Source organism: Nerophis ophidion, linkage group LG21, assembly GCF_033978795.1.
Source record: "Nerophis ophidion isolate RoL-2023_Sa linkage group LG21, RoL_Noph_v1.0, whole genome shotgun sequence".
In the NCBI taxonomy this organism is placed as follows: Eukaryota; Metazoa; Chordata; class Actinopteri; order Syngnathiformes; family Syngnathidae; genus Nerophis; species Nerophis ophidion.
Window position 1 is genome coordinate 25,884,569 of NC_084631.1, and position 26,025 is coordinate 25,910,593.

The 26,025-nt window shown below is 38.1% G+C and overlaps 2 protein-coding genes across 3 annotated transcripts in view; one reads left to right on the forward strand and one right to left on the reverse strand.

The window, feature by feature from the left end:
* Positions 1 to 4,592, forward strand: part of rgl2 (ral guanine nucleotide dissociation stimulator-like 2) — a 60,285-nt gene extending 55,693 nt beyond the window's left edge. For both annotated transcript variants that reach the window (XM_061882356.1, XM_061882357.1), the window contains exons 17-21: positions 31 to 124; positions 1,905 to 2,132; positions 2,334 to 2,448; positions 2,695 to 2,885; positions 3,881 to 4,592. In XM_061882356.1, coding sequence (XP_061738340.1) covers positions 31 to 124; positions 1,905 to 2,132; positions 2,334 to 2,448; positions 2,695 to 2,879 — 622 coding nt within the window. In that variant the 3' untranslated portion in view covers positions 2,880 to 2,885; positions 3,881 to 4,592. The remainder of the gene's footprint in view (positions 1 to 30; positions 125 to 1,904; positions 2,133 to 2,333; positions 2,449 to 2,694; positions 2,886 to 3,880) is intronic.
* A 9,430-nt stretch (positions 4,593 to 14,022) lies between these two features.
* Positions 14,023 to 25,086, reverse strand: dnase2 (deoxyribonuclease II, lysosomal). Its single transcript, XM_061882358.1, has 7 exons — positions 24,933 to 25,086; positions 24,554 to 24,648; positions 21,730 to 21,901; positions 21,455 to 21,548; positions 21,227 to 21,391; positions 16,777 to 16,971; positions 14,023 to 14,510 (listed from the first exon to the last, which is right to left on the reverse strand). The coding sequence occupies exons 2-7, from the start codon at positions 24,646 to 24,648 to the stop codon at positions 14,146 to 14,148; spliced, it is 1,086 nt and encodes a 361-aa protein (XP_061738342.1). The 5' UTR covers positions 24,933 to 25,086; the 3' UTR covers positions 14,023 to 14,145.
* Positions 25,087 to 26,025: the final 939 nt, after the last annotated feature.

Genomic DNA, 26,025 nt, shown 5'->3' on the forward strand with positions numbered 1-26,025 from the left:
AATGATTTATTGATGATTTATGGTTTTCAGTCTGAGTTCTTCCAGGAACAGTCTGTCCGCCGACTCTGAGGGCCTCTTTGACTTCTCCACCCCCGTCAACAACCTGCTGTCCAAACTCACAAAGGTAACACGTTGGAATAGGGCTTGGAAAAAAAAAATACTTGAAAACATTTTTACAAAAAAAAATAATAATAATAATCACAATTTAAAACCTACTCAGTTGCCTAGTGGTTAGAGTGTCCTCCCTGAGATCGGTAGGTCGTGAGTTCAAAGACTATAAAAAATGGGACCCATTACCTCCCTGCTTGGCAGTCAGCATCAAGGGTTGGAATTTGGGGGTTAAATACCCAAAAATGATTCCCGGGCGCGGCCACTGCTGCTGCTCACTGCTCCACTTACCTCACAGGGATGGAACAAGGGGATGGGTCAAATGTATAGGACAAATTTCACCACACCTAGTGTGCGTGTGTGTGTGTGTGTGTGTGTGACGATCATTGGTACTGTAACTTTTGATTTTAACTTCAAAATGATTTTTCATATTCAAAAAATTTCACGGCTTCACGGTGGCAGAGGGGTTAGTGCGTCTGCCTCACAATACGAAGTTCCTGCAGTCCTGGGTTCAAATCCAGGCCCGGGATCTTTCTGTGTGGAGTTTGCATGTTCTCCCCGTGAATGCGTGGGTTCCCTCCGGGTACTCCGGCTTCCTCCCACCTCCAAAGACATGCACCTGGGGATAGGTTGATTGGCAACACTAAATTGGCCCTAGTGTGTGAATGTGAGTGTGAATGTTGTCCGTCTATCTGTGTTGGCCCTGCGATGAGGTGGCGACTTGTCCAGGGTGTACCCTGCCTTCCGCCCGATTGTAGCTGAGATAGGCGCCAGCGCCCCCCGCGACCCCGAAAGGGAATAAGCGGTAGAAAATGGATGGATGGATGTATATATATATATACATATGTATGTATATATGTATACATCTTTATATATATATATATATACATATGTATATATATGTATGTATATATATATGTATATATATATGTGTATATATATATATATACATATATATACACATATATATATATATATATATATATATGGTTGTGTGTGTCTATATATACATATATATATATATATATATACATACATATATATATCCTGTATATATAATTTTGTTAATATCGCATATAGGTTATATTTTATATTGCTACTATGGTACATTTTTAGTCTACTTAATACCTGCATTATCCTTTCCATCCCTTGAAACTAAAAAATATAAACTATATGCAATTTAAAAAAATTATATATACAAGATATATATATATATATATCCTGTATATATAATTTGTATATATGTATGTATATGTATATATTATATCCTGTATATATAATTTGTCAATATTGCATATGAGTTATATTTTATATTGCTACTCTGGTACATTTTTAGTCTACTTAACACTTGCACTATCCTTTCCATCCTTTGAAACTGAGCAACAGTATGGAAGAATTTCCCTTGTGGATCAATAAAGTTTGTCTAATTTTAAGTTTATCACTAAACTTAGTGATAAAGTCGATCAGTCACCAGCACCCCCTGCGGCCCCAAAGGGAATAAGCGGTAGAAAATGGATGGATGGATGTTAACGTCTTATAGTTTTCATATTACTAACGTTATGTTTATGTTAAAGATGTTATGTTAACATTTTATCGTTTTTATGTTATTGACGTTTCATGGAGCTGGTTATGAATGGTAAGACTTTAACATACAAAATATAATACACACCAAAAAAATGTAGTACAAACGTTGGGGGTGATTTTGATTTTGACATGAGAATATTCTCATTCAAGTCCTCATTCATGCAGAAAGACTATTAAGTAGAAACTGACCCTAAACCTATTTTTGACGTCAGCACATGAAGTCTCCGTCCGTGTCCTGCTTGGACGTGGACACGTCGCCTCCCGTCGGTGACGCCTCCTCCACCGCCCCGCCGGCTCCCAGCACGCCGCCCAAATCTCACCGCCGCTCCGCCTCCTGCGGCAACACCCCGGCCAACGGCGCTAAGGGCTCGGGGCCCGACATGCGCATCATCAGGATCGGCATGGACCTGCAGGATGGGAACCTGTACAGGAGCATCCTGGTGAGCATCCTGCGGAGCGTGCTAAGTGCACCTCTGCTTACCGTGAATTGATTTACGTGGACCCCGACTTAAACAAGTTGAAAAACGTATTCAGGTGTTACCATTTAGTGGTCAATTGTATGGAATATGTACTGTACTGTGCAATCTACTAATAAAAGTTTCAATCAATCAGTCAATCAAAGCTCATCGCTCTTCTCACAGGTCACCAGCAATGACAAGACACCCACCGCCGTCAGCGCCGCCCTGGAGAAGCACAATCAGGACCCCAAGCAGGCGTCCAGATATGAGCTGATCCAACTCCTGCCTGAAGGGAAAGGTGAGCATCGTCTCCAGGCTGACAAATAATGATAATAATAATAATAATACTAATAATAAAAATAATAATGTTTTCTCCACGCTGACATATAATAATAATAATATTAATAATAATAATAATGTTTTCTCCATGCTGGCATATGATAATAATAATAATAATATTAATAATAATAATAATGTTGTCTCCACGCTGACTAATAATAATAATAATAATAATAATAATAATGATGATGTCTTCCTCCCTCAGAGCTCATCATCCCCGCCACAGGAAACGTCTTTTACGCCATGACGTCGTCCAGCGTGGACTTCCTGCTGAGAAGGAAAGACGCAAACACGCCCCTCGGCTCGCCATCAATCAGCCAATCAGAGACGAGCGCCACTTATCCTCGAATCAAAGCCAAGGGGAGGAGACTAGTCCGAACGCTCTTTTGATGACAGGTAATGTGGACTTTTAACTCCTACTTTATCTCCTCGTATATCAACTTCTCATTTAATGACCTCTTTTTTTTTTTATTCTAATTTATTTTATCCATTTTCTGTCATTTTTATTTTACTTTGTTGACGTTTTTTCTCATTTTATTGTCTATTAAAATTTATTTCATCCATTTTTTTCTGTCATTTTTATTTTACTTTACCTTTTTATAATTCCATGGTAAATGTTATTTACATTTTTTTGTTCCATTTTTCTGTCATTTTTATTTTGTTAACTTTTCTAATTCCTGTATATGTACAATTTATTCTATCCATTTTTTTCTCATTGGTTTTTATTTTTTAAATTTTGTTAACTTTTTGTTTACATTTATTTGATACATTTTTCTGTGATTGTTATTTTATTGTAACTTTTTTGTAATCCCATTGTCTTTTTTTTATTCTAATTGGTTTTATCCCTTTTTTCTGTCATTTTAACTTGTTCAAATTCCACGGTAAATTTTATTTACACTTATTTAATCCATTTTTTCTTTTTTTGGTCACCTTTTTCTAATTTCATGATTAATTGTAACGACGTTTATTGTCCTTTTTTCTGTCATTATTATTTTTTCCGAATTCCATGGTAAAATATATTTGCCTTCATTTTACCCTTTTTTTCTGCCATTTTTATTTTATTGTGTTAACTTTTTCTGATTTTGTGATCTCTTTACTTTCATTTGGGTTTCATTGAATTCATTTTGTCCGTCACTGTTGTTTTATTTTGGTAACATTTTCTAATTTCACAACCTTTTTTAAATTTAAATGTATTCCATCCATTTTTCTGTATTTTTTTTAATTTTGTAAATATTTTCTGTCCTTTTTTTTGGTGTGTATTTTTTTCTTAATCCATTGTTTTAATTTTAATTTATTTCATCCATTTTTTCATGTCATTTTTATTTTAATTTCATCATCTCCCTTTTTTATAATGTATTTCTCCTTTGTAATTATAATAATAATAATAATAGTAATAGATTTTATTTGTAAACGGCACTTTACATTGAGTAAACAACCTCAAAGTGCTACAGTGTGTTAAAAAAAAATAAAAACATAATTAAAATAAATGAAAATAAATACTAGAACAGCATAATAGCTAGAACTAGTATATCTCAGAGTACTTTTCATTTGTTCTCTTTTCTGCTTTGTTTTCCAAATGTATTTTATTTAATACCTAAGGGTTCTTCCATTGCTCTTGCTAAATGTATATTTTTTTAATAATTTTTTTTACCTCATTTTGTTAATATTGTATTTAATTTTTCCTTATGTTGCATTTATTTCACCGGAATTATGTGACGCTTTTATTGTTATGAATGTAATATTTTAGTGTGTATGCGATGCTCTTATTTAATTGTATTTTGTACGTCATCACTTGTTCAGTATTAGAAAAGAAGTCCTGACGTGACCGACATCTGGCAAGCATCCCGGATTCACCACTGGAGGAAGAATAGTTGTTTTTTTTCCAAGTCTTCACAACTCAATCCACACTTTGGGAAATGTCTCAAAGGGTGATGTCATGATGATGACGTTTCCATGGCGACAAAAACATTTGTCAGTCCCAAAACACTGAAACGTCTCATGTAAGTTATTAGTTTCTATATTTTCCTTCAATATTGTGTTTACGTTAGCATGGACTTTAACGTACGTCACAGGAAAAAAAAAAAAAAAAAAAAGCAAAATAAACATCCCACGTCGTTCTATTTCATTTAACTAAGTGTTTTAATATCGCCTATAATTTCCTCATACACTAGCTTTTATTTGACAAATATGTTTGTTCGTTAAAAGGGCTTTTTGAAAAAAGTTGCTATTATTAGCCCAGTGTTAGCTGGCATGAGCGCGGCTAACATTAGCTTTATGTGCAAAAAATCTAAACAACTTTATTGGTGCTAAATTTAAACCACCATTGTCTTAATGCTAATTGTTAGCTTAGCACAACGGTGCTTTCAAAGTGACTTTTCGGCGTTTTATTCCACTTTTAGCACATTAAGTATGCAATGCGCACACGTTGGTTACCTAATAATAGCAATTGAAATAAGTTGCAAAAAGACGGTTGGTTTTATTTTAAATTGATGTTAGCGACTGTTGGCATGGCACAAGTGGACATACTTGCCAACCTTGCGACCTCCGATTTCGGGAGGTGGGGTTTGGGGGGGCGTGGTCAGGGTGGGTAGGGGGGCGTGGCTGGGCGGGGCATGGTTAAGAGGGGAGGAGTATATTTACAGCTACAATTCACCAAGTCAAGTATTTCATTTATATATATATACAGTATATATATTTATATATAAGAAATACTTGACTTTCAGTGAATTCTAGCTATATATATATATATATATATATATATATATATATATATATATATATATATATATATGTATACTTGAATGTCAGTGTTCATTTATTTACACATATACACACACATAACACCCATCTATTCATTGTTGAGTTGAGGGTTGAATTGTCCATCCTTGTTCTATTCTCTGTCACTATTTTTCTAACCATATGCATGTAGAGTAGATGGCAGTATTGTCCTGTTTAAAAGTGTCACAGCATTGCTGTTTACGGCAGACAAACTGCTTAACTGTGGACGAAAACGTGACTGCTGTTGTTGTGTGTTGTTACCGCGCTGGGAGGACGTTAATGCAACGGCCTAACAATAAACCCACATAAGAAACCAAGAACTCGCCCTCGATCGCTCTACAGTTATAACGTCATTGGGCAGAGAAGCTGTTTATATTGTGGGTAAGCGGACGTGAAAACAGGCTGTCCTCACTCAGGTCCGCATGGAGCTGGAGGGGGGCGTGGCCTCCAGCTCCGCCCGAATTTCGGGAGATTTTCTGGAGAAAATTTGTCCCGGGAGGTTTTCGGGAGAGGCGCTGAATTTCGGGAGTCTGCCGGGAATTCCGGAAGGGTTGGCAAGTATGCAAGTGGATGCAAATGTTTAAAAAGAAAAAAAAAAAAAACCTGATTTATTTTTCTGTTTTAATGCTTTCCAAGTGGAAAAAGTGCGAGGTTGACGTTAGCTAGCCAAGTAAGTCGTGTTAGCGCGCTTCAGCTAACACGAGCTGATTACGCCTCAAACGTCCGTGAACGTTGCAGACTTTGTGTCACTCGGGGTAAAGTTATTTTTTATTACCATTCTTTTTCATTTACAACTGTGTCAGGTCCCAACTTTTCAAAACATTGTGTGAATATTCCGATTTTCCGGGTCAAAGCGTCCAGTGACCTTTGGTTAGGCGCCGGTTGCTATGAAGCTTCCTGATTGGCTGAGGCATCACGGCGCCAGAGAGAGGATTCTGGCTCTTAAAAAAATAATAATGATATTAAATTGACATGATGCTCCTGATTGTTTGAGTGCCTTTCTCGCCCAGGTGCTCCCTTCCTTGCTTTACAGTGTAAATATTCATATTGAAGCCCTATTTTTGCAGACATGATCTACTTTTATATGCCCTGTTGTCATTCTTGGTTGATGTCGTGTAATATTTTTTTGGTTTTATTAAAAGATAATCTGCCTTCATGTCTAGTCTGTTGTCCTCTTTGAACGCTTGTTAATATTCGTATTAATATCATTACCGTATTTTTCGGATTTTAAATCGCTCCGGAGTATAAATCGCACCGGATGAAAAAGCATAATAAAGAAGGATAAAAACATATATAAGTCACATTTTTGGGGGGAAATGTACAAAACCCTGTTTCCATATAAGTTGAGAAATCGTGTTAGATGTAAATATAAACGGAATAGAAAGATTTGCAAATCCTTTTCAACCCATATTCAGTTGAATATTCTACAAAGACAAGATATTTGATGTTCAAACTCATAAACTTTATTCTTTTTGAAAATAATAAATAACTTAGAATTTCATGGCTGCAACACGTGCCAAAGTAGTTGGGAAAGGGCATGTTCACCACTGTGTTACATCACCTTTTCTTTTAACAACACTCAATAAACGTTTGGGAACTGAGGAAACTAATTGTTGAAGCTTTGAAAGTGGAATTCTTTCCCATTCTTGTTTTATGTAGAGCTTCAGTCGTTCAACAGTCCGGGGTCTCCGCTGTCGTATTTTACACTTCATAATGCGCCACACATTTTCGATGGGAGACAGGTCTGGACTGCAGGCGGACCAGGAAAGTACCCGCACTCTTTTACTACAAAGCCACGCTGTTGTAACACGTGCCTTGGCATTGTCTTGCTGAAATAACCAGGGGCGTCCATGATAACGGCGCTTAGATGACAACATATGTTGCTCCAAAACCTGTATGGACCTTTCAGCATTAATGGTGCCTTCACAGATGTGTAAGTTACCCATGCCTTGGGCACTAATACACCTCCATACCATCACAGATGCTGGCTTTTCAACTTTGCGCCTATAACAATCCAAATGGTTATTTTCCTCTTTGTTCCGGAGGACACCACGTCCACAGTTTCCAAATATAATTTGAAATATGGACTCGTCAGACCACAGAACACTTTTCCACTTTGCATCAGTCCATCTTTAGATGAGCTCGGGCCCAGCGAAGCCGGCGGCGTTTCAGGGTGTTGTTGATAAATATGTTTGCCTTTGCATAGTAGAGTTTTAACTTGCACTTACAGATGTAGCGACCAACTGGAGTTACTGACAGTGGTTTTAAGAAGTGTTCCTGAGCCCATGTGGTGATATCCTTTACACACTGATGTCGTTTTTTGATGCAGTACCACATGAGGGACCAAAGATCCGTAAAATCATCGCTTACGTGCAGTGATTTCTCCAGATTCTCTGAACCTTTTGATGATTTTACGGACCGTAGATGGTAAAATCCCTAAATTCCTTGCAATAGCTCGTTGAGAAATGTTGTTCAAAAACTGTTCGACAATTTGCTTACAAAGTGGTGTACCTCGCCCCATCCTTGTTTGTGATTTACTTAGCATTTCATGGAAGCTGCTTTTATACCCAATCATGGCACCCACCTGTTCCCAATTAGCCTGCACACCTGTGGGATGTTCCATATAAGTGTTTGATGAGCATTCGTCAACTTTATCAGTATTTATTGCCACCTTTTCAACTTCTTTGTCACGTGTTGCTGGCATCAAATTCTAAAGTTAATGATTGTTTGTAAAAAATAAAAATGTTAATCAGTTTGAACATCAAATATGTTGTCTTTGTAGTGCATTCAACTAAATATGGGTTGAAAAGGATTTGCAAATCATTGTATTCCGTTTATATTTACATCTAACACAATTTACCAACTCATATGGAAACAGGGTTTGTATTTGATACTCCAAACTTTTTTTCTGCTGCTCGATTGCCGTTTTCTGCTGCATATTTCACTACTTTCAGCTTGTAAGCTGCAGTGTATGATTTCCTTTTCGGTGCCATTTTTGTTCAGCTCTTCTCAGTTTTTATAAGTGTTTACCGCCAATGTGGAAATGATCAATTTTCATAGGTACACAAGTAGTAGCAGGTATCATCGTTTTTTTTTTCACAATGCACTTCCGCCATGACCCGCCCCCGCCAAATTTTTATTGGTTGACGTGTGTGTGTGTGTGTGTGTGTGTGTGTGTGTGTGTGTGTGTGTGTGTGTGTGTGTGTGTGTGTGTGTGTGTGTGTGTGTGTCACGATTGCTGATATATGTTGAGTCTCTTACGTGAATGGGATACATAATATTATTTGATATTTTACAGTAATGTGTTAATAATTTCACACATAAGTCGCACATAAGTTCAAACTATGAAAAAAACTGATTTATGATACGAAAAATACGGTATATACTTTCAAATAACATGTACTGCCTGTGCAAATATTTAGATTTTTAACCAAACAAGGGGAAAAGTATTTTTTATTTTTTTCCGAATTGTTGGGTGAAGACCAAAAAGGAAGACAAAAAATGTTTTGATACATTGTCTTTGTTGGACACTGTCAGGATTTAGTTAATAAATCAAAAAAAGTGTCTCGCCCACCATAGACCTGGGAGCTTACTTGATTGATTGATTGATTGATTGAAACTTTTATTAGTAGATTGCACAGTCCAGTATATATATATATATATATATATATATATATATATATATATATATATACATATATATATATATATATATATATACATACGTATGTACAGTATGTATATATATATATGTATGTATGTATTTTATATATATATTTATATATATATGTATGTATGTATATATGTATGTGTATATGTATGTATGTGTTTTATATATTTATATATATATATGTATGTATATATATGTATATATGTATGTGTATATATATGTATGTATTTTATATATATATATATATTTATATATATATATGTATGTATGTATGTATATATACATGTATGTATGTTTATATATTTATGTATATATATATACAGTATATATATATGTATGTGTGTATATATACATATACGTATATGTGTATATATTTTGGCAAGATGGCGGCGCCCGGACGGGCTGCGACACTGCGGTGCTCTTGCTAAAGATGGAACATTTGGCGGAAATGCCGGACAGTTCTGCAGACTTCATGGCTGGCTCGCATCGTGGTCACTCCGTGATCACGTACGACCGCCAGACACTTCTGGATATGGACACATCGGGCCGTTTTGGACTGATAGACGCGGGCGTGCTAAACATGCTAACTAGCATGGGGATACATCGGCGGCTACATCCAGCGGCCTGTGAAGCAGGGGAGTCTAGTAGCAGCGGGGGCCGTCTACGGAGCAGACGCCAGCGGTGTGATCGGAAACGCGGATGTCGAGCGGGGCTAAAAACAAAGCAGAAGGCTAATCCCCACAGAACACCACTTCCCTCCACCCTGAAGACGGATTTAAATAAGGGATGCGAGACTACTGGTCTGGGTAAGGAGTCAGTTAAATTAGAACAAGTTTTTTCTGCTTTGAGTGTTTCAGAGTTGGACATGTGTTCTACCGAGGAGGCTAACCATGATGCGTGCAGTTTATCAAAGCAACAATCAAACAATCGGAACATTCCCGTCGTATCAATTCCTAGATATGGTCGTAATTATACTGAATGCACTGGGCATAATAAACACAACATTATTAATATTGCTACTACGGATAATTTGATCAAAAATTCCCTAAAACAGCCCACTACATATAATATAGGTTTTTTAAACATAAGATCATTGTCTCCCAAAACGTTGTTAGTTAATGATATCATCACAGACAACAATCTTAACGTCATCGGTCTCAGTGAAACCTGGCTTAAACCAAACGACTTTTTTGCGCTAAATGAGGCATGTCCTCCTAACTTTACACATGCGCATATTGCCCGTCCGCTCAAAAGGGGTGGGGGGGTCGCACTAATATACAACGAAAACTTTAACCTTAGTCCTAACATAAATAATAAATATAAATCGTTTGAGGTGCTTACTATGAGGTCTGTCACACCGCTGCCTCTACACCTGGCTGTTATCTACCGCCCCCCAGGGCCCTGTTCGGACTTTATCAATGAATTCTCAGAGTTCGTTGCTGATCTAGTGACACACGCCGATAATATAATCATAATGGGGGACTTTAATATCCATATGAATACCCCATCGGACCCACCGTGCGTAGCGCTCCAGACTATAATTGATAGCTGTGGTCTCACACAAATAATAAATGAACCCACGCATCGCAACGGTAATACGATAGACCTAGTGCTTGTCAAGGGTATCACCGCTTCCAAAGTTACGATACTCCCGTATACTAAAGTATTGTCCGATCATTACCTTATAAAATTCGAGGTTCAGACGCATGTTCGTCAAACTAATAATAATAATAACTGCTATAGCAGCCGCAACATTAATACGGCCACAACGACAACTCTTGCTGACCTACTGCCCTCGGTAATGGCACCATTCCCAAAGTATGTGGGCTCTATTGATAACCTCACTAACAACTTTAACGACGCCCTGCGCGAAACCATTGATAACATAGCACCGCTAAAGTTAAAAAAGGCTCCAAAAAAGCGCACCCCGTGGTTTACAGAAGAAACTAGAGCTCAGAAATTATTATGCAGAAAGCTGGAACGCAAATGGCGCACGACTAAACTTGAGGTGCACCATCAAGCATTTAGTGATGGTTTAATAACTTATAAACGCATGCTTACCTTAGCTAAAGCTAATTATTACTCAAATCTCATCCACCGCAATAAAAACGATCCTAAATTTTTGTTTAGTACGGTAGCATCGCTAACCCAACAAGGGACTCCTTCCAGTAGCTCCACCCACTCAGCTGATGACTTTATGCAATTCTTTAGTAAGAAAATTGAAGTCATTAGAAAGGAGATTAAAGACAATGCGTCCCAGCTACAACGGGGTTCTATTAACACTGACACGATTGTATATACGGCGGATACTGCCCTCCAAAATAGTTTCTCTCGTTTTGAGGAAATAACATTAGAGGAATTGTTACAACGTGTAAATGGAATAAAACAAACAACATGTTTACTTGACCCTCTTCCAGGGAAACTGATCAAGGAGCTCTTTGTATTATTAGGTCCATCAGTGCTAAATATTATAAACTTATCACTTTCCTCGGGCACTGTTCCCCTAGCATTCAAAAAAGCGGTTATTCATCCTCTTCTTAAAAGACCTAACCTCGATCCTGACCTCATGGTAAACTACCGACCGGTGTCTCACCTTCCGTTTATTTCAAAAATCCTCGAAAAAATTGTTGCGGAGCAGTTAAATGAACACTTAGCGTCTAACAATCTATGTGAAACCTTTCAATCCGGTTTCAGGGCAAATCACTCGACGGAGACAGCCCTCGCAAAAATGACTAATGATCTATTGCTAACGATGGATTCTGATGCGTCATCTATGTTGCTGCTCCTCGATCTTAGCGCTGCTTTCGATACCGTCGATCATAATATTTTATTAGAACGTATCAAAACACGAATTGGTATGTCAGACTTAGCCCTGTCTTGGTTTAACTCTTATCTTACTGATAGGATGCAGTGTGTCTCCCATAACAATGTGACCTCGGACTACGTTAAGGTAACGTGTGGAGTTCCCCAGGGTTCGGTCCTTGGCCCTGCACTCTTCAGCATCTACATGCTGCCGCTAGGTGACATCATACGCAAATACGGTGTTAGCTTTCACTGTTATGCTGATGACACCCAACTCTACATGCCCCTAAAGCTGACCAACACGCCGGATTGTAGTCAGCTAGAGGCGTGTCTTAATGAAATTAAACAATGGATGTCCGCTAACTTTTTGCAACTCAACGCCAAAAAAACGGAAATGCTGATTATCGGTCCTGCTAGACACCGAACTCTATTTAATAATACAACTCTAACATTTGACAACCAAACAATTAAACAAGGCGACACGGTAAAGAATCTGGGTATTATCTTCGACCCAACTCTCTCCTTTGAGGCACACATTAAAAGCGTTACTAAAACGGCCTTCTTTCATCTCCGTAATATCGCTAAAATTCGCTCCATTCTGTCCACTAAAGACGCTGAGATCATTATCCATGCGTTTGTTACGTCTCGCCTCGACTACTGTAACGTATTATTTTCGGGTCTCCCCATGTCTAGCATTAAAAGATTACAGTTGGTACAAAATGCGGCTGCTAGACTTTTGACAAGAACAAGAAAGTTTGATCACATTACGCCTGTACTGGCTCACCTGCACTGGCTTCCTGTGCACTTAAGATGTGACTTTAAGGTTTTACTACTTACGTATAAAATACTACACGGTCTAGCTCCATCCTATCTTGCCGATTGTATTGTACCATATGTCCCGGCAAGAAATCTGCGTTCAAAGGACTCCGGCTTGTTAGTGATTCCCAAAGCCCAAAAAAAGTCTGCGGGCTATAGAGCGTTTTCCGTTCGGGCTCCAGTACTCTGGAATGCCCTCCCGGTAACAGTTCGAGATGCCACCTCAGTAGAAGCATTTAAGTCTCACCTTAAAACTCATTTGTATACTGTAGCCTTTAAATAGACTCCCTTTTTAGACCAGTTGATCTGCTGTTTCTTTTCTTTTTCTTCTATGTCCCACTCTCCCCTGTGGAGGGGGTCCGGTCCGATCCGGTGGCCATGTACTGCTTGCCTGTGTATCGGCTGGGGACATCTCTGCGCTGCTGATCCGCCTCGACATCTCTGCGCTGCTGATCCGCCTCCGCTTGGGATGGTTTCCTGCTGGCTCCGCTGTGAACGGGACTCTCGCTGCTGAGTTGGACCCGCTTTGGACTGGACTCTCGCGACTATGTTGGATCCATTGTGGATTGAACTTTCACAGTATCATGTTAGACCCGCTCGACATCCATTGCTTTCCTCCTCTCTAAGGTAGTCATTATTGTCACAGACGTCCCACTGGATCATTATTGTCACCGATGTCCCACTGGGTGTGAGTTTTCCTTGCCCTTATGTGGGCCTACCGAGGATGTCGTGGTGGTTTGTGCAGCCCTTTGAGACACTAGTGATTTAGGGCTATATAAGTAAACATTGATTGATTGATTGATTGATATATACATATGTGGATATGTATGTATATACTGTATATGTATGTACATATTTATATATGTGTATACATGTGTGTTTGTGTATATATATATATATATATATATATATATTTATATATGTATATATATTAATATTAGCAAGTGTGTGTATGTATATATAGATATACATACATATATACACATATACTGTGTGTGGTTATATATAGACATATATGCATATATATTCATGTCTATATGTTTGTGTATGAATTAATATATATGTATATATGTGATTGTGTGTATATGTATATTTACTGTGTGTATATGCACATATATGTTTGTGTACGTATAGAAATGTTTGTTTAAACATATATGTATGTATATATGTGTACACATGTATGTATATAAATGTGTATATACATATATGTAAACGCACATGTATCTATGTGTATATGTTTGAGCGTATATAATTGTATATATGTTTGTGCATGTGTGTATATATATATATATATATATATCTGGAAAAATAAAATATTTTTTATAATCTTAAACTTTAAATATTTGAATGTTTATACATAAACTGAATAACTGTCTGTAATTTAAAAAAAATATATAATTAAATTTTTTTATTTTATTTTATATTTTTCAAGCATCGTCAGACAGCAACACAATGAGACTGTCTTACTTTTCATTTCAAGACATTTTAATGTGAATCATAAGATTTGTATAAAAAAACATGCATTTTTCAGATGATCTTAAAAAAAAAAAGCAAAACGAGGAAATCGAACAATTTTAATTTTCCTGCAAGTCAACACTGGATTGTTCCGTGCTCGCACGCCTGGCATTCCTGCGCCGCGTTTCGGTACGCTTTCCACACGGCGGCATGGCGCTGGCACACGGTGCCGCCGCCTCGCTTCTCCTCGGCTTGGTTGCGGTTTATGTCGCCCACACACAACCACCCTCCCCCCGCCTCCGCCGCCTGGGCGCTGACGGCCCACTTGGAGTGGTCCTTGGTGCTTTGGAAGCTGGAGGTGCTGTCCGGGGAAACTTGTGTGATGTCCAGAACTTTCCAGCCTCGCTTGCAGTCCGAGGGCAGGGTGCCTGGCGTGTTTTGCCAGAACTGGACCAGAAGGTCGGACTGCAGGGTGGGGGCCACCCACGGTTGGTACAAGTCTGGATGGGCAGAGAGGTCATGTTTGTTTGAACTCACAATACATTATTTTTATGAAGAAGAAATACATTTTATTATAGTCCACTTTTTGATGAAACAGTAATATGACCCGGCCTGATGTTTTTTGTTTTTTTTAGAAGCTTCACTTCACATCTTAACATGCAGCCTGAAGCTCTGTCAACCATCCGTACGACAGCTGCAGACGTGGGAGGATGGCCCAACCACGGCAGGTACAGACGGCAAGGGCTGAGGGTGGGAGGGACGTAGCGGGTGCAACTACACGGCTCCCAGGGTTGTGGGGGCCATGGTGCTGACAGGGCAGAGAGGACCCTGACCAAATTAGGGGTGTTGGGCCTGAGTCTATCCAGTGGCCTGCAAACATCTATAGTGGGTCAAAAAAGTATTTAGTCAGCCTCCGATTGTGCAAGTTCTCCCACTTAAAATGATGACAGAGGTCTGTAATTTTCATCATAGGTACACTTCAACTGTGAGAGACAGAATGTGAAAAAAAATACAGGAATTTTAAAGAAATTATTTGTAAATTATGGTGGAAAATAAGTATGTGGTCAACCATTCAAAGCTCTCACTGATGGAAGGAGGTTTTGGCTCAAAATCTCACGATACATGGCCCCATTCATTCTTTCCTTAACACGGGTCAATCGTCCTGTCCCCTTAGCAGAAAAACAGCCCCAAAGCATGATGTTTCCACCCCCATGCTTCACAGTAGGTATGGTGTTCTTGGGATGCAACTCAGTATTGTTCTTCCTCCAAACACGACCAGTTGAGTTTATACCAAAATGGATACATGGATGATACAGCAGAGGATTGGGAGAATGTCATGTGGTCAGATGAAACCAAAATAGAACTTTTTGGTATAAACTCAACTCGTTGTGTTTGGAGGAAGAAGAATAAGAATAAGAGACTTATTATACTCTAAAATATGTTGGTCTTTCTTAAAAATGCACGCATAAAGTTGTATTCAGGGTAAAAAAAAAATGATATGGCTCTCACGGAGATACTTTTAAAAATATTTGGCTTGTATGGCTCTCAGCCAAAACGGTTCCCGACCCCTGATCTACAAGAAGCTGAGCGTCACAGTCTTTTTCAATCAGTTTAATTGTTGCTCGTTATGGTTCTAATCACATCTACAGGTGTTTTCAACACCTGATTGAAAAGACCTTATTCCAATTCTGTTCTTAAGAATTATGATCTTCAAGGGGTTGAACAATTTTGTCAATGAGATATTAAGAAAAATGTCCTTTTTTGGTATTTTGTAAAATACAGTGTTACAATTTAAGTTGCATTTGTATATTTGACACATCTTTATTTGATATGACTATAAACAAAATACGAAATAAATGTCCAACTTGCTAAAACACCAAAATTGTGTGGGGGTTGAATAATTTTGATCACAACTGTACATGGCCCCATTCATTCTTTCCTTAACACGGATCAATCGTCCTGTCCCCTTAGCAGAAAAACAGCCCCAAAGCATGATGTTTCCACCCCCATGCTTCACAGTAGGTGTGGTGTTCTTGGGATGCAACTCAGTATTCTTCTTCCTCCAAACACGACGAGTTGAGTTTATACCAAAATGGATACATGGATGATACAGCAGAGGATTGGGAGAATGTCATGTGGTCAGATGAAACCAAAATAGAACTTTTTGGTATAAACACAACTCGTCGTGTTTGGAGGAAGAAGAATACTGAGTTTCATCCCAAGAACACCATACCTACTGTGAAGCATGGGGGTGGAAACATCATGCTTTGGGGCTGTTTTTCTGCTAAGGGCACAGGACGATTGATCCGTGTTAAGGAAAATATGAATGGGGCCATGTATCGTGAGATTTTGAGCCAAAACCTCCTTCCATCAGTGTGAGCTTCAAATGGTTGACCAAATACTTATTTTCCACCATAATTTACAAATAAATTCTTTAAAATTCCTACAATGTGAATTCCTGGATTTTTTTTCCACATTCTGTCTCTCACAGTTGAAGTGTACCTATGATGAAAATTACAGACCTCTGTCATCATTTTAAGTGGGAGAACTTGCACAATCGGTGGCTGACTAAATACTTTTTTGCCCCACTGTATATGTTTTTTTTTCTTCTTTATCATGCATTTTCGCCAGGTGCGACTTATACTCTGAAAAATACGGTACTTTTAAAAATTAAGAAACTTTTTAGGACGGCGACGAGGCATTTTCCATGACTTACTGTGGGAAACAAATTAGAGGCGGACCAGGCCGCCGTATTCAAACAAGTACCGTCGTTAAAAGCGGCTCCTTTGGCGAAGCTGATGAAGTCGGTGCCGCCCTTGGAGGTCAGCGTGATGCTGCGGTTGGACGCCGTCTTGACGTGACTGTTGTTGCACAGGGCGGCCAGAGCTGGCACGGAAGGCGCAAAGGATTGTGGGACGTCACAGTCGTACACTATCGGCTGATTGATCCGAAGCTGCTCTCCTGGCGTTGAAAGATACACAATTTCATCCGTGTTTCTTGCCGTGCACGACACAGTCGGTACACAACACAGTAAGCGCACAATACAGTGTATACAGTCAGTATGCAACACAGTCAATACACAATACAGTAAGTGCACTACAGTATATACAGTCAATACACAACAGAGTCAGTACACAACATAGTAAGTGCACAACAGTATACAGTCAGTACACAACACAGTCAATACACAACATAGTAAGTGCACAACACTATATATAGTCAGTACACAACAGTCAGTACACAACATTGTAAGTGCACAACAGTATATACAGTCAGTACACAACACAGTCAGTACACAACATAGTAAGTGCACAACAGTATATACAGTCAGTACACAACACAGTCAGTACACAACATAGTAAGTGCACAACAGTATATACAGTCAGTATGCAACACAGTCAATACACAACACAGTAAGTGCACTACAGTATATACAGTCAATACACAACACAGTCAGTACACAACATAGTAAGTGCACAACAGTATATACAGTCAGTACACAACACAGTCAATACACAACATAGTAAGTGCACAACACTATATATAGTCAGTACACAACACAGTCAGTACACAACATAGTAAGTGCACAACAGTATATACAGTCAGTACACAACACAGTCAGTACACAACATAGTAAGTGCACAACAGTATATACAGTCAGTACACAACACAGTCAGTACACACCATAGTAAGTGCACAACAGTATATACAGTCAGTACACAACACAGTCAATACACAACATAGTAAGTGCACAACAGTATATACAGTCAGTATGCAACACAGTCAATACACAACACAGTAAGTGCACTACAGTATATACAGTCAATACACAACACAGTCAGTACACAACATAGTAAGTGCACAACAGTATATACAGTCAGTACACAACACAGTCAATACACAACATAGTAAGTGCACAACACTATATATAGTCAGTACACAACACAGTCAGTACACAACATAGTAAGTGCACAACAGTATATACAGTCAGTACACAACACAGTCAGTACACAACATAGTAAGTGCACAACAGTATATACAGTCAGTACACAACACAGTCAGTACACACCATAGTAAGTGCACAACAGTATATACAGTCAGTATGCAACACAGTCAATACACAACACAGTAAGTGCACTACAGTATATACAGTCAATACACAACACAGTCAGTACACAACATAGTAAGTGCACAACAGTATATACAGTCAGTACACAACACAGTCAATACACAACATAGTAAGTGCACAACAGTATATACAGTCAGTACACAACACAGTCAATACACAACATAGTAAGTGCACAACAGTATATACAGTCAGTACACAACGCAGTCAATACACAACATAGTAAGTGCACAACAGTATATACAGTCAGTACACAACACAGTCAATACACAACATAGTAAGTGCACTACAGTATATACAGTCAGTACACAACGCAGTCAAAACACAACATAGTAAGTGCACAACAGTATATACAGTCAGTACACAACATAGTAAGTGCACAACAGTATATACAGTCAGTACACAACACAGTCAATACACAACATAGTAAGTGCACAACAGTATATACAGTCAGTACACAACACAGTCAATACACAACATAGTAAGTGCACAACAGTATATACAGTCAGTACACAACACAGTAAGTGCACAACAGTATATACAGTCAGTACACAACACAGTCAATACACAACATAGTAAGTGCACAACAGTATATACAGTCAGTACACAACGCAGTCAAAACACAACATAGTAAGTGCACAACAGTATATACAGTCAGTACACAACGCAGTCAGTACACAACATAGTAAGTGCACAACAGTATATACAGTCAGTACACAACGCAGTCAAAACACAACATAGTAAGTGCACAACAGTATATACAGTCAGTACACAACGCAGTCAGTACACAACATAGTAAGTGCACAACAGTATATACAGTCAGTACACAACACAGTCAATGCGCAACAAAGTCAGTATAGAACGCAACACAGTCGGTACACGACACATTGAGTACACTACACAGTATATACAGTCAGTAAACAACACAGTATATACAATACAGTCATTACACAACACAGTCGGTACATGACACAGTGAGTACACAACACAGTCGGTAAACAACACAGAAAGTGGAGAACCCAATAAGGGCACAACACAATCAGTGCACGACACAGTCAGTACACAACTCAGTAAGTGCACAACAGTATATACAGTCAGTACACAACACAGTCAGTACACAAAAGAGTATATACAGTCAGTAAATAACGCAGTCAATGCACAACACAGTCAGTATAGAACGCAACACAGTCAGTACACAACACAGTCAATGTACAACACAGTCAGTATAGAACGCAACACAGTCAGTACGCTCCACAATCAGTACACAACACAGGAAGAACAAAAACACAGTAAGTACACAACAGAGTGTGTAAGTAGACACCAAAGTGAATACAGTACAGTATACAGTATTTCCTTGAATTGCCACAGGGCATATAGTATGCGCCTGCCTTGAATTACTGCCGGGTCAAACTCGCTTCATAAAATAATTAGCGCATGCTTAGTATTACCGCCTGGTCAAACTCGTGACGTCACGAGTGACACTTCCTCTGTCATCATTTTCAAAATGGAGGAGGCTGATTTCTGTTACCGGTCATTTGAAATCGCATAAAGGGAAGAAGATGAAGAGCTATTCAGTAGGATTTAAGGTCCAAGCTTACATCACACTCAAATTTTTACTGCATGCCTTTGGTAAGTGCCGGAGTGAGAGGAGGTTTTAAATTAATTAGCGCCCCGGCGGCAATTCAAGGAAATACGGTATACATATAAGTACAGTAGGCAGACACGATTTTGAGTGTAAAGTTGTTGATAAAAAGAGGAAAAGTATCATATTTTGTGTTTTACCAATAGTGTTGTATTTTTTAACCAATGGTGTTGTGTTTCTGCCAAAAGTAATGTGTTTTTTTTTTACCAATAGTGATGTGTTTTTTTTACCAATAGTGTTGTGTGTTTTTTACCAATAGTGTTGTGTTTTTACCAATAGTGTTGTGTGTTTTTTACCAATTGTGTTGTGTTTTTACCAATAGTGTTGTGTGTTTTTTACCAATTGTGTTGTGTTTTTACCAATAGTAATGTGTTTTTTACCAATAGTAATGTGTTTTTACCAATAGTGTTGTGTTTTTTTACCAATAGTGTTCTGTTTTTACCAATAGTGTTGTTTTTTTACCAATAGTGTTGTGTTTTTTACCAATTGTGTTGTGTTTTTACCAATAGTGTTGTGTGTTTTTTACCAATTGTGTTGTGTTTTTATCAATAGTGTAGTGTTCTCACCAATCGTGTTGTGTTTTTACAAATAGTAATGTGTTTTTTACCAATTGTATTGTGTTTTTTACCAATAGTGTTGTGTTTCTACCAATAGTTTCTACCAATAGTTTCTACCAATAGTTATGTGTTTTTTACCAATAGTGTTGTGTTTCTACCAATACTAATGTATTTTTTACCAATTGTGTTGTGTTTTTACCAATAGTGTTGTGTTTTTTACCAATAGGGTTTTGTTTTTACGAATAGTAATGTGTTTTTTACCAATTCTGTTGTGTTTTTACCAATAGTGTTTTGTTTTTACGAATAGTAATGTGTTTTTTACCAATTCTGTTGTGTTTTTACCAATAGTGTTTTGTTTTTACCAATAGTAATGTGTGTTTTACCAATTCTGTTGTGTTTTTACCAATAGTGTTTTGTTTTTACCAATAGTAATGTGTTTTTTACCAATTGTGTTGTGTTTTTACCAATAGTAATGTGTTTTTTACCAGTAGTGTTGTGCTTTACCAATAGTGTTGTGTTTTTACCAATAGTGTTGTTTTTAGCAATAGTGTTGTGTTTTTTTTACCAATAGTGTTGTGTTTTTTACCAATAGTGTTGTGTTTTTTACCAATAGTGTTGTGTTTTACCAATAGTGTTGTGTTTTACCAATAGTGTTGTGTTTTTAGCAATAGTGTTGTGTTTTACCAATAGTGTGGTGTTTTTAGCAATAGTGTTGTGTTTTTTTACCAGTAGTGTTGTTTTTACCAATAGTAATGTGTTTTTTACCAATTGTGTAGTGTTTTTACCAATAGTGTTGTGTCTTTACCAATAGTGTTGTGTTTTTTTACCAATAGTGTAATGTTTTTACCAATAGCAATTTATTTTTTTTACCAATAGTGTTGTGTTTTTTACCAATAGTGTGGAACTGTTCCAGTGGGAAAGTGACGCAGAGGAAGTTCTGGCCGTTCTTGGCCCCGCTGTGAGGGTAGCTGTACTGTCCGGCGTCACGGACAGGGGGGAAGGCTGGGGTGCTGTGGACTAACCAGAAGCCTTGATTGTGATCGAGCAGGACCACACCTGAGGACAGGTAATGTTGACATATGTACCTTCTCATAGATTCCACATGTTTTTTTTTATCACCTTTCGTGTGGCCTTTTCTGCCACCATATTTGTCTCCAGCACCCCCTGTTGGCTTTTGGTCATTATAAAGGACGTAGGCCACGTCTGTGTAGTTCTTTAAAAACAAGAGTGTTGGCAACAGGAAGTGAAGTGAAAATGTTTTCAGCAATCAGGACTTTGTGAAAAGATCGGATACCAAGTAGTTGCAGAAGAAGTATCGTCTTTTTTTTAATTATTATTATTTTTTATGGCTTCCATACAAACAAACAGCTTTAAGAAGGTAAACAAAAGAGTACCTTTCCCTGCGAGTACAGTTGTCCCAGAGTCATGCCCAGTGCTCCTGAAGTGTCGTTCACGCTCCACTTGCCGCTATTCCAGCCTGAGCTGCCCTCGTCCATCAGCAGATATGTCAGACCTCCACGGGAGAACTTCCTGCTTTTGTTACTCGGCAGTTTGTACAAGTAGAACCTGGGTCAGCGTCGTGTTCATAAATATGACAAGTGTACTTGTTAGCCAGGTCTGTCATTGATATGGAAGAGTCTTTGGAATAAATACATGGACCAGGGGTAGGGAACCTATGACTTTCGAGCCATATGTGGCTCTTTTGATGACTGCATCTGGCTCTCAGATAAATCTTAGCTGACATTACTTCACACGATAAATAATTAATAACTACACTGTAATCTCAGTGTTAAAAATAATGTTCAATTTACAAAACGTTCTCATGCATTTATTGTTTTCTACTGTACCTGTTCAAGAAGTCGCATTAATGGGAAGAATAATTGTATTTATTATTGGTTAGCTTCAGAATAAACATGTTATCAAGAAGAAAAAGAGACCTATTATACTCTAAAAATGTTGTTCTTACCTTAAAATGCATGCATTTAGTTGTATTCAGTGTTAAAAAAATATCATAGGGCTCTCACGGAAATACATTTTCAAAAATTTGGCTTTCTTGGCTCCCTCAGCCAAAAAGGTTCCCGACCCCTGAGATGGACTAATATTTCAATAAATTGAATGAAAAATACATAAATGAAATAAATACATGTAATAATAAATAAATATTGTACATAAATAAATTAAATAATTTAATAATAAATAATGTAATAAATATGACTCCATACATTAAATAATCAATGTATAAAAGGAATAATAAATGCATAAATGGTATAAATCAATTTTAAAAATAACAAAATAAATGGGAAACATGAATGGATTAAATAAATGTAACAATAACTAAATAAATGCAATGCCTAAATGTACAAACAACTAAATAAATGGGTTACATAAATGTATCAAATAAATGCAATGCCTAAATGTTATAAATAATGCCATATTAACTAAATAAACAGAATAGTGTTTAAAGGCCTACTGAAACCCACTACTACCCACCACGCAGTCTGATAGTTTATATATCAATGATGAAATATTAACATTGCAACACATGCCAATACGGCCTTTTTAGTTTACTAAATTGCAATTTTAAGTTTCCCGCGAGGTATCCTGTTGAAAACGTCGCGGAATGATGACGCATGCGCCTGACGTCACGAACTGTCAGGAAATATTACCGCAGCACCACACACGGCTAAAAGTCGTCTGGTTTAATCGCATAATTACACAGTATTTTGGACATCTGTGTTGCTGAATCTTTTGCAATTTGTTCAATTAATAATGGAGACTATAATGAACAATGCTGTTGGTGGAAAGCGGTGTATTGCAGCTGTCTTTAGCACCGAGACACAGCCAGTGTTTCATTTGTTTTAACACAGAGCGGTCAAGCGAACATGTTTCTCTACGTCAACCAGCATGTTTTTGGATGGGAAAATTGTGATATATATCTTACCGGAGACATCATTGGATTATTCGTCCTCCTGCAGTAGCTGTTTAAAAGGCAGCTGTGAGCTCGACTTCTCTCTGAGACACTGGCGTGTTCACCGCAGCCATCCGACCTCGAGGTATGTCTTTACAATCTCACTAAAACACTATTAAAACAATAAGAAGATAAGGGATCTTCCAGAATTATCCTAGTAAATGTGTCTAATTACATCTGAAACGCTCACACACCGCCGCCCGGAGCCGTCGCTTTTTATTTTATTTATTTTATTTATTTGTTTATTTATTTTTCTAGTCCTTCGCTATCAATATCATCATCCACGGATCTTTCATCCTCGCTCAAATTAATGGGGAAATTGTCGTTTTCTCGGACCGAATAGCTCTTTTGGTTGGAGGCTAACATTATAAAAAATGTGAGGACGTGAGGAGCCCTCACCCTTGTGACGTCATCGTCTGTGACTTCCGGTAAAGGCAGGGCTTTTTAATCAGCACCAAAAGTTGCGAACCTTATCGTCGATGTTCTCTACTACAGTGGTTCTCAAATGGGAATACGCGTCCCCTTGGGGGTACTTGAAGGTATGCCAAGGAGTACGTGAGATTTTTTTTTAAATATTCTAAAAACAGCAACAATTCAAAAATCCCTCATAAATATATTTATTGAATAATACTTCAACAAAATATGAATGTAAGTGTGAAAAGAAATGCAACAATGCAATATTCAGTGTAGAAAGCTAGATTTTTTTGTGGACATGTTCCATAAATATTGATGTTAAAGATTTCTTTTTTTGTGAAGAAATGTTTAGATTGAAGTTGATGAATCCAGATGGATCTCTATTACAATCCCCAAAGAGGGCACATTAAGTTGATGACTAATTTTATGTGTAGGAATCTTTATTTATAATTGAATCCCTTGTTTATTTTTCAACAAGTTCTTAGTTGTTTTTTTTTCCAAATAGTTCAAGAAAGACCACTACAAATGAGCAATATTTTGCACTGTTATACAATTTAATACATTAGAAACTGATGACATAGTGCTGTATTTTACTTCTGTATCTCTTTGTTTTCAACCAAAAATGCTTTGCTCTGATTAGGGGGTACTTGAATTAAAAAAATGTTCACAGGGGGTACATCACTGAAAAAAGTTTGAGAACCACTGCTCTACTAAATCCTTTCAGCAAAAATATGGCAATATCGCGAAATGATCAAGTATGACACATAGAATGGACCTGCTATCCCCGTTTAAATAATAAAAATCTCATTTCAGTAGGCCTTTAAAGGTGAATTTACCAGTCGGTTGCCTCTCCGTTGTCGTTGTAGCAACATATTGGAGAGTTGTCGCCCCCTTGTGGCGAGCAGGAGATGAGCAGCAAAAGAAACAACATCTGGGGAGAAACGACAACCTTGCAATAAAACAAACATTTTATATCTAAACACACAAAGTATAAAACATGACGCCTGAGAGAAGAAACTAGAGGAGTTTTAGCATGACGGTCCGTAACCAAAAGCGGCAACAACAACTTTCAAACTGAGTGTTTGAATTATTACCTTCAATAATAACAATAATAATAATAGCGATTCACAAATAAAGGTCACGCAGGCTATAACGAAGCACAACTATAAGGAAACTTTAGTCGATAAATCTTCATATTTGAGGAGAGAAACTCGCCTTTGACTTGCTTGCTGTTCGTCGTCATGTAAATTGTGGTTTATTCCTACTCAGTTCCTTGTTTTAATAAAAAAAAAAAAATCATCACATTTCGACATCTTGACTGGTGTTTACAGTACATGACGGCAGAATGCGGAAGTAGAAGATTCTTCTTCGGCGCCTTTTAGACGCATAAATTCACTATCGCCATCTGGCGACTCGGCGGAGTTATACATTTCACTGTTGCAAGATAGGCGCCAGCGCCCCCCGCGACCCCGAAAGGGAATAAGCGGTAGAAAATGGATGAATGGATACTATACAGCAGGGGTCACCAACGCGGTGCCCGCGGGCACCAGGTAGCCCGTAAGGACTAGATGAGTAGCCCACCGGCCTGTTCTAAAAATAGCTCAAATAGCAGCATTTACCAGTGAGCTGCCTCTATTTTTTTAAATTGTATTTATTTACTAGCAAGCTGGTCTCGCTTTGCTCGACATTTTTAATTCTAAGAGAGACAAAACTCAAAAAGAATTTGAACTTGTTTAAATAAATTCATTTATTTGTTTACTTTGCTTCTTATAACTTTCAGAAAGATCATTTTAGAGGAAAAAATACAACCTTAAAAATGATTTTAGGATTTTTAAACACATACCTTTTTACCTTTTAAATTCCTTCCTCTTCTTTCCTGACAATTTAAATCAATGTTCAAGAATATATATATATCAATCAATCAATCAATGTTTACTTATATAGCCCTAAATCACTAGTGTCTCAAAGGGCTGCACAAACCACCACGACATCCTCGGTAGGCCCACATAAGGGCAAGGAAAACTCACACCCAGTGGGACATCGGTGACAATAATGACCCAGTGGGACGTCTGTGACAATGATGACTATGAGAACCTTAGAGAGGAGGAAAGCAATGGATGTCGAGCGGGTCTAGCATGATACTGTGAAAGTTCAATCCACAATGGATCCAACACAGTCGCGAGAGTCCAGTCCAAAGCGGATCCAACACAGCAGCGAGAGTCCCGTTCACAGCGGAGCCAGCAGGAAACCATCCCAAGCGGAGGCGGATCAGCATCGCAGAGATGTCCCCAGCCGATACACAGGCAAG